General features: G+C 43.6%; 1 protein-coding gene across 1 annotated transcript in view; it reads right to left on the bottom strand.

Annotated features, from left to right (window-relative positions):
- The window catches only part of ofcc1 (orofacial cleft 1 candidate 1), a 149234-nt gene that overhangs the window by 27906 nt on the left and 103842 nt on the right, over nt 1-17486 (bottom strand). Inside the window, exons 8-10 of the mRNA XM_067977282.1 lie at nt 14098-14313; nt 12041-12293; nt 5918-6081 (exon numbers count right to left, since the gene is read on the bottom strand). Of these exons, the coding sequence (XP_067833383.1) occupies nt 5918-6081; nt 12041-12293; nt 14098-14313 (633 nt within the window). The remainder of the gene's footprint in view (nt 1-5917; nt 6082-12040; nt 12294-14097; nt 14314-17486) is intronic.

Here is a 17486-nt window from a genome sequence, read left to right as displayed (position 1 = left end):
TGGAGGTACAGAGGGTTGAAAAGCCAAACTTACAAGGAACATGGGGAGCAGTTCAGCAAAATGCAAAAGAGTCTGACTAGACAAAGATAAGAACCAATCATATTCAACTTTGTTTTTATAATAATTCAGCCAGGTTGTAAAATATAAATGATCTTTTCTTCATTATTGCTTAAATAAGAAATGTTCAAACAGATAAAGAACCTTTTGGCCTGGTCAATTCGAATGTTGCTGTAGGATTAGGTTAGTGTAAATGAATATTTCGAACCTTTCCCCACTTTGAATCGTTGGGCCAGAATTTGCTGCAACAGGGCATCTAACGGCATCTGCCATTAGTTAAACTTGCCCTTGCTCAAAACATTTTAGCGCACAAAGTTGCTGAAAGTGCAGCGAGGGAAACAGTGCGTCTGGGACCTGAGTGAACAGGGCAAGTAACAGTGTATCTCCTTAACCAGTGAGATTTAAAGATTGGGAAATAAACACAGGAAGGACTGAGAAGTAGGATGAACTAAAGGAGGTGAATTCAATGTCAAATCAGGTACAGAAAGAGAAATAAAGAGGGAAAGAAAGATTCGATTAAGAGAGAGAGAAAAAGAAAAAAAAATTAAAATTTGACATTTTTAAAATTTCCCCAAAAAGTTCAAAATCTGAAGGAAATGAGACTCCATGCTTGTAATAGTTTCAGTGCCAGAGAAGTTGATTGGCGGTAATTAACAATTACCACATCGTTAAAAGGTGCTTACACTTATAATTACTAGCCCGAACTAGCGATATTGATAGATTAGGTGAATGGGCAAAATTGTGGCAAATGGAATTCAATGTAGACAAATGAGAGGTCATCCACTTTGGATCAAAAAAGGATAGAACAAGGTACTTTCTAAATGGTAAAAAGTTAAAACTGTGGATGTCCAAAGGGACTTAGGGGTTCAGGTACATAGATCATTGAAGTGTTATGAACAGGTGCAGAAAAAAATCAAGAAGGCTAATGGAATGCTGGCCTTTATATCTGGAGGACTAGAGTACAAGGGGGCAGAAGTTATGCTGCAGCCATACAAAACCCTGGTTAGACCGCACCTGGAGTATTGTGAGCAGTTTTGGGCACCGCACCTTCGGAAGGACATATTGGCCTTGGAGGGAGTGCAGCGTAGGTTTACTAGAATGATACCCGGACTTCAAGGGTTAAGTTACGAGGAGAGATTACACAAATTGGGGTTGTATTCTCTAGAGTTTAGAAGGTTAAGGGGTGATCTGATCGAAGTTTATGATCTATTAAGGGGAACGGATAGGGTGGATAGAGAGAAACTATTTCCGCTGGTTGGGGATTCTAGGAGTAGGGGGCACAGTCTAAAAAATTAGAGCCAGACATTTCAGGAGCGAGATTAGAAAACATTTCTACACACAAAGGGTGGTAGAAGTTTGGAACTCTCTTCCGCAAACGGCAATTGATACTAGCTCAATTGCTAAATTTAAATCTGAGATAGATAGCTTTTTGGCAACCAAAGGTATTAAGGGATATGGGCCAAAGGCAGGGAAATGGAGTTAGATCACAGATCAGCCATGATCTTATCAAATGGCGGAGCAGGCACGAGGGGCTGAATGGCCTACTCCTGTTCCTATATTCCTATACCTAAATATCTGTGTCAGGTTTAGTTCGTATCTTTTGTGAAAATACAGCAACTTCACGCCGTTCAATGCATTTCAACGGTGAGGCATACAGTGAGATGCCGTTTTCGCAAAGCTAACGGGCGAGTGGCATAACTCGGACAGCAATTTTTGGATATTGGCATTTAACCGCGCGTCTGCCCCTCATCTGACGTTGTTGTAACATTTACACATAAATAATGGCAAGTGCCATTAGCCTCACTGTTATTTTAACAGCAGAGCCTTTTAAAAGAAACATTTACTAGGGGTGGGGCACCAATACCAAGGCCTTTGGCAGGTAAGTGCTGAGCCTGACTTGAGGGTAGGGTTGCCAACCCCCCAGGATTGTCCTGGAGTCTCCAGGAATTAAAGATTAATCACCAGGACACTGCTGCGAGCAAACCAGGAGAAAAATCATAGGGGCATTAATAAAAATGGTGTTTTCATTTTTTTGAACACTTTCATTTATTAATTATAAAAATATTGGAGATTGGCTGGGGGTGGGGGGGGGAGAAGCTGTTTAACTGGGGTGGGGTGGGTGGAGGTGGGGGGTCATGTGATGAAACCTCCAGGAATACGTCCAACCAGAGTTGGCAACCCTACTTGGAGAGAGAGAGGAGACCGCTACAAGGCCCTTTTCATGCATTGGAGCCCTTCACCACTGCCTTCCGCAGGGCTACTGCCATCCTACATAGAATTACATAGAATTTACAACACAGAAACAGGCCATTCGGCTCAACTGGTCTGTGCCGGCGTTTATGCTCCACACAAGCCTCCTCCCATCCTTCTTCATCTCACCCTATCAACATATCCTTCTATTCCTTTCTCCCCCATGTGTTCATGTAGCTTCCCTTGAAATACATCTATGCTAGTCGCCTCAACTATTCGCTGTGGCAGCGAGTTCCACATTCCAACCACTCTCTGGGTAAAGAAGTTTCTCCTGAATTCTCTATTGGATTTATTGGCGACCATCTTATATTTATGGCCCCTAGTTCTGGTCTCCCCCACAAGTGGAAACATTTTCTCTACGTCTACCCTATCAAACCTTTTCATAATCTTAAAGACCTCTATCAGGTCACCCCTCAGTCTTCTCTTTTCTAGAGAAAAAAGCCCCTTTCCTGATAGGTGCTTTCCACATAGTGGCCCCGGGAAGTAGCGGTCAGTGAGGCAAACGGGAGGGAAATCCTCCGGGTACCTGGGCCGATCCCACCGCCACCATTCACACATGGCAGGCGGGGAAGGAGCAGCCTGAGGAGATCCTGGCGGGAGCAGGGAGACTCCAGTCAGGGCAGGATGGGGGCGGTGTAGCCTCACTCCCCAAATTTTCTTTTGTTCTCCGCCACAATCCCGAGCAGTTTTGGGTGGCATCACAGAGGAGAATCCGGGCCATGATCCTTAAATAGCTAAAAATACAGTTTGGACCTTCTTATACTTTACTGGAAGAGCTAAGAAAGAGAAGTGTATCCTTGGGTTTTGATAGGAAATTTAGATCAATTATTCACTTGTTTTAAAGTTTTTAAGGAGGAATGCAGGTCTAAATTTCTCTCTCAACTTGAACCAAGTTCCTTTTCATTAATTTTTTTAAAAAATTCACATGACAAACCCTTTCAAACGATGGAAAACCTGAGCTGGGAAGGAGGGTGGCTTTATTCACACACATGATGCAGTCATCAATCGTGAGTAGCCACGGGAGACCGAGAGAGCGACCAGGGGTGGGCTTGGCGAGCTGCAGGTGGTATCAATTGTAGGAGGCATAGCTCACAGAATTTGGGGGGAGGGGAAGGCAGTTTGGGGGGGGGGGGGGGGGGGGGAGGGGAAGGCAGTTTGGGTGGGTGGGGGAGGTTGGGGTGCACGAAACGAAACCATCAATCACGGGCGGTTCTGGTAGCCACGGGAGACCTCGATCATGGGGGGCTGAGGCTGAAGCACTGAACAGGCGATAAAGAGTTTTAGGATGAACCAGAAGAGGTGTGAAAGAATGAAATTCCAGATCCAGATAGATTTAAACTAAACATTAGTGATACCATTTCTTTGATGTTGTGGGGGATGGAGCAGGAGGCAAATAAAAGTAACAGAGGCCAAGCCACATGCAGCAGGCACAAGAGGCCGAGCCACACGTATCAATGAATAATGACTACGCAGGTGACTAAAGTTCTTCTCCTTGCTATTTTAGTGGAGGAGTTTACTCAGCCTAATTTCGTCTCGCTATGGCTCTGTTTATGCCTAAAAATTGGACGGCAGCCTGACTAAAATTGGAGAAACTCTGGGGTCTGAAGTCCAGAGTTACCGCTGGAGGTCTGCCCATTCTGATTTGCAGGCGGACTTCGATATGGGCGGCCAGAACTACCGCCTGAAAATCGTGGTCAGCCGACATTGTCACGACCCCACCATTTTCATTTCTACCCGCATTGCTACCTCTGGTTCCTTAACCTACCCACAAACCATGGGTGACACAGGCAGGATGGTATGTGATATTTAAAGGGATCCTTAGCTGAAGTCAGGGAAAGCTGAAAGCAGGTCTGGCACTAATCTTTTCAGCAGTCCCTTGAGTGGTTTAAGCCTTAAAGGATTCCATATTTAATCTTCTTGCTGCTTTTCACTCCTGCGCTTCTACACCCCCCCGCCACCTTTAAAGGTGCTGCCACAGGCCCTTGTTAATTGGGAGGGCGGGACATCAGGTGGGGTAGCCAATCAGCAAGCTGCCTATAAGAGGCGTGATTAGCGCTGGCAGCTCGTTGGTTGCATTTAAACGAGGCCTGACCATGAAAAGTGATTGGGCCTCCTGCTGACGTCACTGGGCAGGCGGAGTGTGTACGGAAACGAAAATCGGCTCCAACCTGCTTAAATAAAATGGGTTAACGTCTCCACTAAAATAGCAGAGAGAGAGGAATTTCAGACAAGTGTGTTAAGACATCCTATACGACCAGGACATAATTCCAGGGCCTAGGCAAACAATAGCAACAGCAAATCCTGCACGGCCCGCACTGCTGAGCCCCAGAAAAGAGGCGTGCTGTGTTCATTTTAAATTCAAAAAGCCAAGTGCGATTTCCTAAGACGGGAGTTGACTTTTGGCTCTGGTTCCTGTGGTACCTCACGCTTAGGGTTGCCGACTCTTGGACGTATTCCTGGAGGTTTCATCACATGACCTCCTGCCCCCAACCGCCCCGCCCGCACACTCCTGCCATTGGTCGCCCGACATGTCCATCCTCGCGGTGCACCGCCTTCCCACGCTAATTGGAAAGCGAATCACCCGACTGGATGATTCTTGACTGTCAATCAAGCAACCTTTTTTTCCCCATGTATGACTTTTTTTTATAACCAATAAAAGCGTTCAAAAGAAAATTTTGAAAGCCCAAAATTTTTTATGCCCCGCTGATTTTTCTCCTGAGTTGCTCGTGGCAATGTCCTGGAGATGAATCTTTAATTCCTGAGACTCCAGAACAATCCTTGGAATGCTGGCAACCCTACCTAGGCTGATACTGGGTTGAGGTTACCTGTGGACGTTGCATTAATCCTTCACTGACTAGTTAAAAGCAATACTGAACAACTCTAGTGTTTTGGTGAATTTTCTGGCTATTGTTCCGCAGAGTATGTGAAGGGACCTGCGCTACCAATGAAACTCCAATTAGTGTTACCGGACAAATGAGCACACAGTTTAAAAGTTAAATGTTACCCCGGACAAAGTGGGAAAGATACCAAGGAGAGGGACAAATAAAGGTGAAAAGTGATCTTTAAGAAGATCCAGAAAGGGACAGAGAAAACAAGGAACAAGATCAAAATGCCCGTAGAAAGGTAGGAAAGGCACAATGAAGGAGTAATGTTAAACAGGAGCCATGAAGTACCAGCTTGATAGGGCAGACAGCCTTGGAGCTCAAAGCAGTGCAAAGCACTTTGACAGACTTCATCCCCCTCACATGTGAACCCAACCTTCTGTTGAAATACAGACTGCAGAAATATCAAAGTATGTTGATATATTCGTAAATTATCTCTCCCTACCGTAGGATTTTAAAATAATTGCTAATACTTTGACATACATTCATGTTTGCGCAAAGCCAAACACACTGCTGTCGTGTAAATAACCTCACAAGCACCTAGTCACAGGGAATTCTACAGCCTATTTTCCCACCCCTCCCAGATGCTTTCTGCTACTGTGTTCTCACTGAATTTTAGCAGCTGTCAGGGGGGCGGGGGGGGTTAATACAAATGAGTTAAACACAATTAAATAGCCCCAATCACCTCCTCCTAAAAAATATTTGAGAAGTTAATGAAGTAATCTTACCTTAAGAAATATACATACAGTATTGTAAGGGAACAAACGGAAATCACAATGTACAAGATGACTGTAATCAGTATGCCAGGGATTCCAGAATGTTCCATTCTGTAAAACAGCCAATAAAGCTTGGCTGCATCTGCTATTGGACTATCTGTACTGTAAGCCAGGCGCTGAAAAGCAAAATACACCAATCAGTATTTCATGAAACAACTTCTGTGTGCTTTTCAGTTCACACCTAGTCATTGGCACATAAACAATTGCACAGGAATGGTGGGTAATATTACAATCCAGATATTTCTACCTAATTATATAGTTACACGCAATGCTGCTGTTGCAAAGTTACTAACTTACGGAAATTTGTAGATAGCATTTGTATTTCTGCACCGTCTTTACATGAATTATATAACGTTAAACAAAAAATGTTGTTTCACTTGCTAATGTTAAATCATGCCACACAACCAATATCTTACATTTGCTTAAAACACAATGGGGGAGAAATTGGTTTAGGCCCATTTTTGGGCACAAAATGGTCGGTGCATGCACCCGATCATATGGGCGCAAGTAAGGCCCCACATCGGTCCCCGTGCCTCATTTGAATGGAGAAGGCAGGCTGCTAGCACGACTTGAACTGTTGATTGGCAGTTCACCTTATGGGGGCAGGAAAATTCGGTGTCCCTGATACCATTTGACGGCAGCCTGAACCTCGTAAAGGGAAGGTGCACTTCGGCTACAGACAACTAGAATTCAAGATTTCTGAAAATGGCAGGCAAATGGAGAAGCTGCAAGGGCCTCCCCCCGCAGTTTTCAGACGCTGCCTTGAAGGTATTGGGGGAGGAGGTCGGCAGGAGGAGGGGTGTCCTCTTTCCACCAGATCTATGGGCAAGCCGTCTAGCATAAGTGGACAGAGGTGGTAGAGTGCGTGAGCACCGGAAGCATTGCACCGAGGTACTGGCTGCAATGCAGAAGTTGTTAAATGACCTGACAAGGCTGGCTAAGGTAAGATTCCCAACTCATTTTTCTCATTAATCTCTGCTTAGCCCTGCACTTCCTGTACCCCCTAGCACTCACAACACTTCTCCTCCCCCAATTCCCATCGCTCTTCTCCAATCACTGCAGCACACTTCACTCCATCTTTTTCAGTTGCTGAGGTGCAGCCCCAATGGAAGTGGCATTGGCTCCATGGGAGAGGCATATGCTGTCCTTTCTCTGGAGGACAGCATGCCAGATCCTCCACCAGCCTCTTAACCAGTCCCCTTATTAGTGCCAGACAGCCAGCTGGGCCAGACTGCCCTGGCTGATGATGAGAGACTGCAGTCTGCAGGCGGGACCTCAATATCCAGTCCTTCTTGAGGTCACCCACCATGGCCATCTCAAGCGCCCCAAGTGGAAGCTTAGCAGCCTCCCACCTCCCAAACTGTTGCCACTGAGGAACCACCTCATAGGAGCACTAGAATAGGTGAAGGAGCACAGGAGACAAGCACAAGGGGTTTGCACAAGGGTGATTTTTAGTTCTCTATGAACAAAATAAGCAGTTGTGAAATCAAGAATGATGAAGTATGTTGGAGCAGTAAACCTTTTTTTTGGATTGCTATTGGTCTTAATATTGTTAGCGATGTAACACTAACAATATTAAGACCATGAAGTTTTACTGTTTGAGGGCATTCAGATGGTGGGTGTAAGAACTGGATGAGGTGGGAAGAGGGACAGTTGGTAAATTTAGGAAGGGAGGGATTCTTCAAGAGAATCGCTCTTCAATAATTTGCTGCCTTACAGCTCTGGTAGCACTGCTGGGCTTTGCTCTTCCTCTGCAGCCTCCGCTTCCTCGTCCCCTTCTTGATGCTCCTCCTCCAGTGGCTTCAAGGTTTGCCCCCTTTGCATTGAGAAGTTGTGCAGCATGCAGAAAACGACCACAAGTCTTGGGCTGTATTGAGGGACGCCTCCAGAGCTGCCCAGGCAGAGGAACCTTTGCTTTAAAACACCAATTGTCTATCAGAGCTCCGGTCCTTGCCAGGCTCTCATTATAACGGAGCTCCGCATTTGTGCCCAGGATCCTGACAGCAGTCATGAGCCAAGAGGTGAGAGCATAGCCCTTGTCCCCAAGCAGCCAGCCTGCCACCCAATGGTCTGGGCAGAAGAGGGGGGTTATTAAGCAACGGCACAGGATGAAAACATCGTGACTGCTGCCAGAAATCTGGGCATAGACCTGCACGATTCGTTGCCTGTGGTCACACAGACAAGTTGGACATTTAAGGACTGGAAGCCCCTCCTGTTGTAGAAAATTGCTGGTTCTTGATCGGGAACACGTAGGGTTACACGATGCACCCGCAAAAATCCAGCAATTTGAGCAAATCCCACAGCTCTTTCCTCCATGGCCTTGCCCCTCCCTTTCTCTGTAACCTCCTCCAGCCCTACGACCCTCCGAGATCTCTGCTTTCCTCCAATTCTGGCCTCTTGCGCATCCCTGATTTTCAACGCTCCACCTAGACAGTCTTCAGTTGCCTAGGCACTAAGTTTTGAAATTCCCTCCATAAACCTCTCTAACTCTTTCAACACGCTCTTAAAACCCACCTCTTTGACCAAGCTTTTGGCCACCTATCCTAATATCTCCTTATGTGGCTCGGTGTCAAATTTTGTCTGATAACGTTCCTGTGAAGTGCCTTGGGATGTTTCACTACATTAATGGCGCTATATAAATGCACTGGTTGTTGTTATAACAAAATGCACATGACTTTCATTGCTTAAAAAAAAATTGAATATTGCTCCCCAAGTGAAAGATAATCGGAATAAAATTGCAAAAGGCAGACAGATAGGTACTTATCCTCTGGCTATATACAATGCATGACAATGGTTTCCTCTACCTCCCATGCACTCGTGCAAGTTAAATTCTCTAATTATATCATTTAAACAAGGTTAGTAATCAACCTAACTTAAACGGAGCAACCCAACTTAAATGGAGCAAAAAGGAAGGAAATGAGGTGATAAAAACAGGAAGATATGAGGACACCTATGGGCCAAAAGCTGAATAAGAACCTTATTGCTGCCTTGGTTACTGTCGGTTGTGTTGCAAACGTGCTGTGTTCCGTAGACTGTTTAAACCGTGCAAAATTCTCGGTGCAAATTGGCTGCTGCGTTCCCTACATTACAACAGTGACGACACTTCAAAAGTACTTCATTGGCTGTAAAGCGCGTTGGAACATCTTGAGGTTGTGAAAGGTGCTATATAAATGCAAATCTTTCTTTCTTATTCTTATAATGTCATCTGAACCTTTTGATTAGATTACAGATTTGTGTCCACTTCCAGGTATATAATGTTCTCTATTTAACTGGTGAGCTTTTACAGTGTAAGCCGTCTATTATATTATCAGTATTGCATTTGTTTCTTTCACTAAAAGAAATGCAGTCAGATAACAAAAATATTCCTTTCAATTTTCCAGGCATTCCATCAGCCAAACTGCAGAAGTCAGCATATATCATTTTGTTGGGTTTTTTCAGAATTCACCCATAATCACTTTGTATTAAAATGTACATTGAATTGGGCAACATGCAACTTTCATTTTTATTCACTCATCTTATACTGCATTACATGATTATATTGCCAGCCATTCTATGACATGTATTGGTTTTTCTTGTACCATAACTCCTTTTAGTCTGAGATGCCCTAAAGCATTTTCGTTTTGAATCACTACAAACTATGCAATAGGCAAGTATTCTTATCTGAATTAAAAATCTAAAACAGCTAACGGTCCACAGTGGAGGAATAAACACAGTAACTGACCATCAATTATATTAAAGCATTCCTTCAAATCACACTACCATAGCCATTTCGCCCACCTGCAAGTAGTAAGGAGACTCGAGCAAGGCACACACAGTGAGACATTGAGCATCGCAATAAATCCCATATGGAATGAAGAATGTGAGACGGTGGATGTAGGATGTATAGTAAACACAAGGAGTGAACAAGCACTGTTCCAAATTTGGCTTCTTCAGATTAAAGATAAGAAATATATAACTGAAATTGTGCCAATGTAAATAAATGCCGCCATGCTCTAGTCATTGGCAGTCTAATAGTGAGGGAGAGCACCTGGCAGCAGATCTGCATTTGAGCGTTAGTAACTGAGGGAAACAAGTATGTGTCCAATGTGTGGTATCAAGTTACGGGTCTGCAAACAAAGTTTAGTGAACTATGGGATGGACCTACCGCTAGATCCAATCATTGGCACGTCATTGGTCTTCATCCGAGCCTAAAAGCCTGGGTGGAGGCAGAGGAGGAGGAAGGGGAGAGATGAGTATGCCTCCAAGTAAGCCTCCTGCTGGTCCAGAAGATTTCCAGCCGAGGATGCTTAAAGAGATGGGACATGACCGTGCCCATATCTTCAGCAGCTCGCTGGAATCGGGGTTTGTTCCCTTGGACTGGAAGGATACTTGTGTAGATCTGATTTTCAAAAAGGGTGAGAAGTCAAGAACCAGGGAACCATAGGCTAATTATAGGGAAGATGCTAGAGGGGATCTTAAGAGATGCTCTGGATAGAGGAGAAGTTGTCAGAGACAAATAACACTGCTTAATGAAAAAAAGGTCAGTCTTACTAATTTGATTGAATTTTTTGAAGTTACCAGGTTGATGGACATGGTTAGCCCGGTAGGCATTGTCTACTTGGAATTTCAGAAAGCCTTTGATAAGGTACCTTATGATAGGTTATTCTACAAGATAGAATTTGTGGAATTGGTGGGAAGTTGTTACAGTGGATTAAGAATTGGCATCATTCCCGTGGCGGAAGGTGGTTATTAATGGTTGTGGATCTACTTCAAGACCGGTTACCAATGATCTGGATGTCGGTGCTGGGGGAACAATCCACACGTTTCTGAATGATACAAAGATTTGTCAATGATAGGAAGATTAGTGCGAGTGTTAGGACTGTGGATGATAATAAACTACTGCAAGCAGATCTTGATGCAATGGGGGAATGGATCTGTGTTTAGTCAATGGCATTTAACTTAGAAAAATGCACTTGGGCAGCACCAACACCAAGTATACTTACACCCTACTAGGTACAGAACTGAAGTCTGTTGAGAAAGAAAAACATCTTGATGCTATATTAAATAATTTTCTTAAGGTGCACAACCAGTCTCATCAAGCATTAGTCAAAGGGTATTATAAGGGAATTAGGTTGCATTGTCAGGATGATTCAATACAATACAGAGTACACCATGTTGTCCTTGTAATAAGACTTTGGTTGGCCTCATTTAGAATACTGTGTCCCACATGGTGGGACACAGTATTCTAAATGAGGTTCACAGAAGGGCCACAAGAATGAAACCCAGCTTAAAACACCTTAGTTTTCTAGAATGGTTTATTTACTTTAGAGATGCATAGACTCAGGTACTTAAAGGTTTTAGACATTAGGGGCGTTTAAAATAATGATGGGACTAGAGTGTGTTCATATTGACAGATTATTTCATACATTGGGGAGGACACGCGGGTCATGCATATAAGTTATGCAAGGGCTGAACTAGATTCAGATGTCAGGAGGTGGTTCTTTTCCCAGTGGACAGCAGACCTATGGAACAAATTACCAGCTTGGCAGTGATTGCTGATTTGTAAAGCTTCAAAAGAGAGCTGGACCAGTTCCTGGCTGGGGCGGAGATCACGAAATACAAACGGTAGGTGGAACACTAAGTAATATAAATCATGATCATTGTGATCTCCTGGACCAGTTTTGATCACCTAAGGGTATCAGAATTTTCCAGATTTTTTCCGCCCTAAATTGGCCTTGGGTTTTCAATCTTTTTTTTGCTGCTCCCGGGAGATTACATGGCTGCTGGTGGGTGGGGGGTATTGTGAATCACGATGCTTAAGGCATCACGATTGTACTGGGAAGGCTCGATGGACCAGCTGGTCTTTTCCTGTCCATCCGTTTTGTATGTTCACATTGAGTTTCAATGAAACATGCAAATAATAATAATAGCACAGAGTACATTTATTGTTAGTGATCTTATCTCCCATCTACTGACAAAATATTAATCATCTGCAACTGTCTGTTTCATCACAGTACCATTCACTTTCAAATCTTTTCCAGGATACAGTGGAATCTATTTATAGTCTGCATGTACAAGTTATTTTAACTGACTTACCCCCAGGATGCCATCCACTATAAATATTGCCAGAGGGTCAAGCACCGTCCAAAGTCCCATTGCCATGATAAACCTTGACAAGAAGGAAGGGAATGAGCCAAATAGTACATGACAGACCCATCTGATCATAGCCATAATAAGCATAGCTACATTCAAGGTCAGAGGTCCCAGGGCTACAATGGTCAGCTCCTCGTGAGTGTGCAGCAGAGAATTCTGGTAGCTTAGTTCGACTGTGTGTGGATAAAAATGGAACCTTAAGGCCAAAAAAAAATTTGAAAAATTAATGTGATTAAATCTGTACTCACAATGTCATTGCTATACTCTTAACATATTCAAAGAATCAAAGGCACATCCATATTTCAATCATACATTATGCCTTTAAATATTTCAATGGTTAATCATCAGTGATTACAGTCATCCTCTAATGGTGAAATGGTGCAGTGAGTTGATGTGCCACCGTAAGTTTGTACCCATGACACCCCCATGGGCACAGTTAGTTGAGTCATCGACAAAACAACAAACAAGGCACTTTTCCACATGAAGGAAGATAATAATGGGTGGATGGAGTCACCTCAGCCCACTGACATTGTCTAGAGGACTGTTACAGAGCGTCATTAATAGTGGTCTGGTAGCAGATGGTCTCTCTCAGCCAGAGAATGGTTTCAGGGACCCAGAGGAAAAGAGACACAAGGGAAAAATTACAAAAAAATGTGGGTAAAAATATAAATAAAAATCATCAAAACATCACTGCACTGGAGATTTTAGGCTAGGCTATTACAATCCTTACACATGTCGAGGTCAGCTTTCTTGTAATTATATATATATATTTTAAATTAGTACAATAGAATAATTAGAAAAATAACAATTATGCATTTGTTTTACATGACCTCACCAGAAACAATGTTCATCTCATTTTTAAGCAGTAATTAGTTGGAGATGGCATGTTGAGAAGCAAGATGACAAACTTAATAACTTCTATACCACAGCACCTCCCAAACGTAACTAATGCTGCCATCTTGGGCATCAATGCCTTTTTTTTTTACTTGTCAATTTTTTACCCCGTTCATTGGATTGGAAGTTGCTAGAAAGGATTTGAAAATGTCTAGGAATTTAGATTTTTATTTTTTATGATTACATTTATACAAAGCCAAATTGAATATGTGAACAATCAGCACCTACAATTATGCTATGAGATGGCCTTAAGTTCCTCTCTGCGCCATCTTAATGGAGGCAGTGACCTGTTTACGGTTCTGCTAAAATAGTGAAGTTGAGAACGTTCGATGAATATGTTTAGCATTCGTACAGTAGCACACCACGGTGCAGTTTCAAGGTCGCTGTTATTTATTTATTTTTATTGAAAGGAGAAACATCTTAAGAAAGAGTATTTCAGGAACATTTTCATTTTATTTGGGATGAGATTGGAGCTAGAATGAGCTGTGCATCATTTGTGTTCCAATGTCACGTGCCAGTGACAGGATGATGCATTTCAAAGGGATTTATACCATTGTGTCACATATTTGAAAAGAAATGAAGACACTTTTTCATGAAGACAGTTCCCCTTTAAAATGACTATTTTAAGGCTTGAATGCTAAATTATGGGAAGACCAAAAGGGGAGGAAGGGTGCATGGTTGATGGATGAAAATCTTGTTTTGGAGCAATTTTAAACAAAAGCTGTATGATACACACTATTTGGGATTGATGATATGACAATAATTAGATGGCATTGGCATGTGACACCAAGTAGCTCTCATTTTCAAAATTCCATTAAAGCTTAGTAGTTACTTTCCTAACTTTATCCTACAATTGTGTTACAGTGGATTATTAACTACGTTTCAAAAATAAATAAGAGTTCTCAGTATAAACTCTTCCAGAGGTCAATGTGGTATAATAAATACATAAAATTGATTCCCTGTGTCATTTTTTTACACAAACTCATTTGTCATGTCATTCTGATTCCTCCGATAAAGAGCAATAAACTAGATACTGAAGATGCAAAAGTTTGCTTTGAGCTGCTTCCCAGCATCTCATACATAAATATCAAGGCCAGCGAGCTTACTTGTTGACGGGGACACCAATCGCCTGGAGGTAGAGCCACTGGCTGCAGTAATGCAGGTAAAGCCGCACAAACCAGATCAAAGCTACGAGCAGCATAATGAGCCAGGCCTCCGACGAGCACCACTGTGATACTCCAAGCTCCTCCAGGAACATCCGAAATACAAACCGGCTGTGTGTAGCAAGAGTTTTCACTGCTTCTTCAGGGGAAGAATCTGACCTAGAAAATGACAAAGACAATTCGCCATTTAACATTGTACCACAGACCCAGGAAATTAAGAAAAGAAAAAAAAAAATCAAGTATTCTTATGCTTTACTGCACATACAGAAGTCGTGATTCCATTTTTATTTTTTTTCTGCCATTTCTTATTTTTTTATTCCCTTCTCCATAATATCCGATATTCTAAAATGGAAACGATAGCAAATTTTACACTGGTAGAAGGAAGGATTTGTGCAATGGTATGAGCCCCTATAAAAGTGAAGAGACTCAGATAAACATTTCCTTCTTTCTGAAAGCTCAGAATGAGCCCGGCTAAGGGCTCCCTCAGATCCTACCTCTGAAGGTGCTCAGGTATACATATCCTTATACCCTGCCTGTCAAGGGATTCACTGGTAGGAGTTGGACTCCCTGCGCCCATTTTATGGGCGTAAAACGGATGATAAGAAGGGCCAATTTCAGGGACCAACGTCCCGGGCTGAAAGGAGGCCTGAAAACCTTGCGACTCGATACGGGGTAGGTCCATTTTTAGGCGTCCCTAGCAGCTGCCTAATACAGGTGCTAGGCCCCTTACATATGTTAATGAGAGTCCTAACACAAGTTTTAGGCCTTCCACTACTAAATTCGATATTGCAGAGCAGAGCAGGAACCACGCCTGCTTAAGCGGTCGCTCAGCAACCACTAAAAATCATTGCTATGGAGCCAGCAGGAGTGCGTCACCACCCTCCCCGACTCCACAGTATCCCGATCGGCCGGACCCCTGTTGCCGCTCCAACCCCTTGCCCAGGACTTACCTTCCAGCCGCTGCTGGCAAGGCAAGCAGCCCGATATTCATTTCTTCAAGTGGGCGAGCTGCCTGGGGAGGGGCGACAGGCGCCGTCAGTTAATATTAACGAGGCCCGAAGCCCAACTTTAAACCGGCCTCGGACCTCCTGGTTCGGGCCTGTGTTGCGGCCGTATCGACTCCTTTGTGCTCAAAACCAAGCCTCGGCGAAGCTATACCCCACTGCCTCCCAAAATGCTTACGCTGGGAATTTCACAGGGGTTCGCCTGATCGGTTGGCGTAACATCGATCGAAGATCGGCGGAAACCGCATTTGCGCGTGTATCCCACGGTTTCCACCGATCTTCCGCCGATCGGGAGAACCCCCTCCCCCGAGGAAATTCCCAGCCTAATAGTCTACCTCTGAAAGGATGTAAATACTCGCACCATTTTACAATTTAGTGTTGTATCCTCCTAGCGGTAAAGTTTCCAATATTCTGAAATTAACCAATACTCAAACAAAGATATATGGGCCAAGTGCAGGCAATTGGGACTAGCTTAGTGGTATAAACTGGGCGACATGGACATGTTGGGCCGAAGGGCCTGTTTCCATGTTGTAACTTCTATGATTCTATGATTCTAAAGATGGTTGTTTGTGTTTTTATAGTCATTGTGACGCAAAGAAGTCCTTGACCCTAATTATAATTTCCTATCATTTATTAAACAAGGTTCCCAACAGGGGAATGTCTACGGATGTAGTTTACATGGACTTCCAGAAGACATTCGAGAAGATTCCACATAAGAGTCTGTTAGCTAAAATTATAGCTCATGGAATGGAAGGCAAATTATTGACCTGGTTAGGAGATTGGTTAGGCGGTGGAAGACAGAGAGTAGGGATAATGGGTATGTACTTGAATTGGAAGGAAGTGACTGGTGATATCCCACAAGGGTCTGTTCTGGGGCCTCAAAAATTCACGATATTTATTATTGACTTAGATAACACAATAGAGAGCCATATATCCAAGCTTCCAAGTTGCGTAGGTGGGAGCATAAAATTACAAAGAGACATTGACAGATTAAGTGAGTGGGCAAAATTGTGGCAGATGGATTTCAATGCAGGTAAGTGTGAGGTCATCCATTTTGGACCAAAAAAAGGATAGATCAGAGTATTTTTTAAATGGAGAAAAGCTAGGAACAGTGGAGGTCCAAAGAGTTTTAAGGGTCCATGTGTACAGATCACTAAAATGTAGTGGTCAGATACAAGAAATAATCAAAAAGGTTAATGGAATGTTATCCTTTATATCTTGACGGTTAGAATATAAAAGGGAAGAAGTTTTTCTACAGCTATACCAAGCCCTGGTTAGACCACATCTGGAAAACTGTGTATAGTTCTGGGCACCGCACCTTAGAAAACATATATTAGCCTTGGAGGAGTGCAGCGCAGATTCACCAGAATTTTTTTTTATTCGTTCATGGGATGTAGGCATCGCTGGCAAGGCCAGCATTTATTGCCCATCTCTAATTGCCCTTGAGAGGTAGTGGTAAGCCACCTTCTTGAACCACTGCAGTCCGTGTGGTGAACGTTCTCCCACAGTGCTGTTAGGAAGGGAATTCCAGGATTTTGACCCAGCGACGATGAAGGAACGGCAATATATTTCCAAGTAGGGATGGTGTGTGACTTAAGGGGAATGTGCAGGTGGTGTTGTTCCTATATGCCTGCTGCTCTTGTCCTTCTAGGTGGTAGAGGTCGCGGGTTTGGGAGGTGCTGTCGAAGAAGCCTTGGCGAGTTGCTGCAGTGCATCCTGTGGATGGTACACACTGCAGCAACAGTGCGCCGGTGGTGAAGGGAGTGAATGTTTAGGGTAGTGGATGGGATGCCAATCAAGCGGGCTGCTCTGTCCTGGATGGTAATGAGCTTCTTGATTGTTTTTGGAGCTGCACTCATCCAGGCAAATGGAGAGTATTCCATCACACTCCTGACTTGTGCCTTGTAGATGGTGGAAAGACTTTGGGGAGTCAGGAGGTGAGTCACTCGCCGCAGAATACCCAGCCTCTGACCTGCTCTTATAGCCGCAGTATTTATGTGGCTGGTCCAGTTAAGTTTCTGGTCAATAGTGACCCCCAGGACATTGATGGTGGGGGATTTGGCGATGGTAATGCCATTGAATGTCAAGGGGAAGTGGTTAGACTCTCTCTTGTTGGAGATGGTCATTGCCTGGCACTTATCTGGTACGAATGTTACTTGCCACTTATCAGCCCAAGCCTGGATGTTGTCCAGGTCTTGCTGCATGCGGGCACGGACCACCTCATTATCTGAGGGTTACCAGGGCTCCAAGGATTAAATTATGAGGAAAGATTACATAAACTAGGCTTGTATTCCCTGGATTATAGAAAGTTAAGGGGTGATTTGATTA

Source organism: Heptranchias perlo, chromosome 3 (assembly GCF_035084215.1).
Source record: "Heptranchias perlo isolate sHepPer1 chromosome 3, sHepPer1.hap1, whole genome shotgun sequence".
NCBI lineage: Eukaryota > Metazoa > Chordata > Chondrichthyes > Hexanchiformes > Hexanchidae > Heptranchias > Heptranchias perlo.
This window is presented reverse-complemented; position numbering and strand designations above follow the sequence as displayed.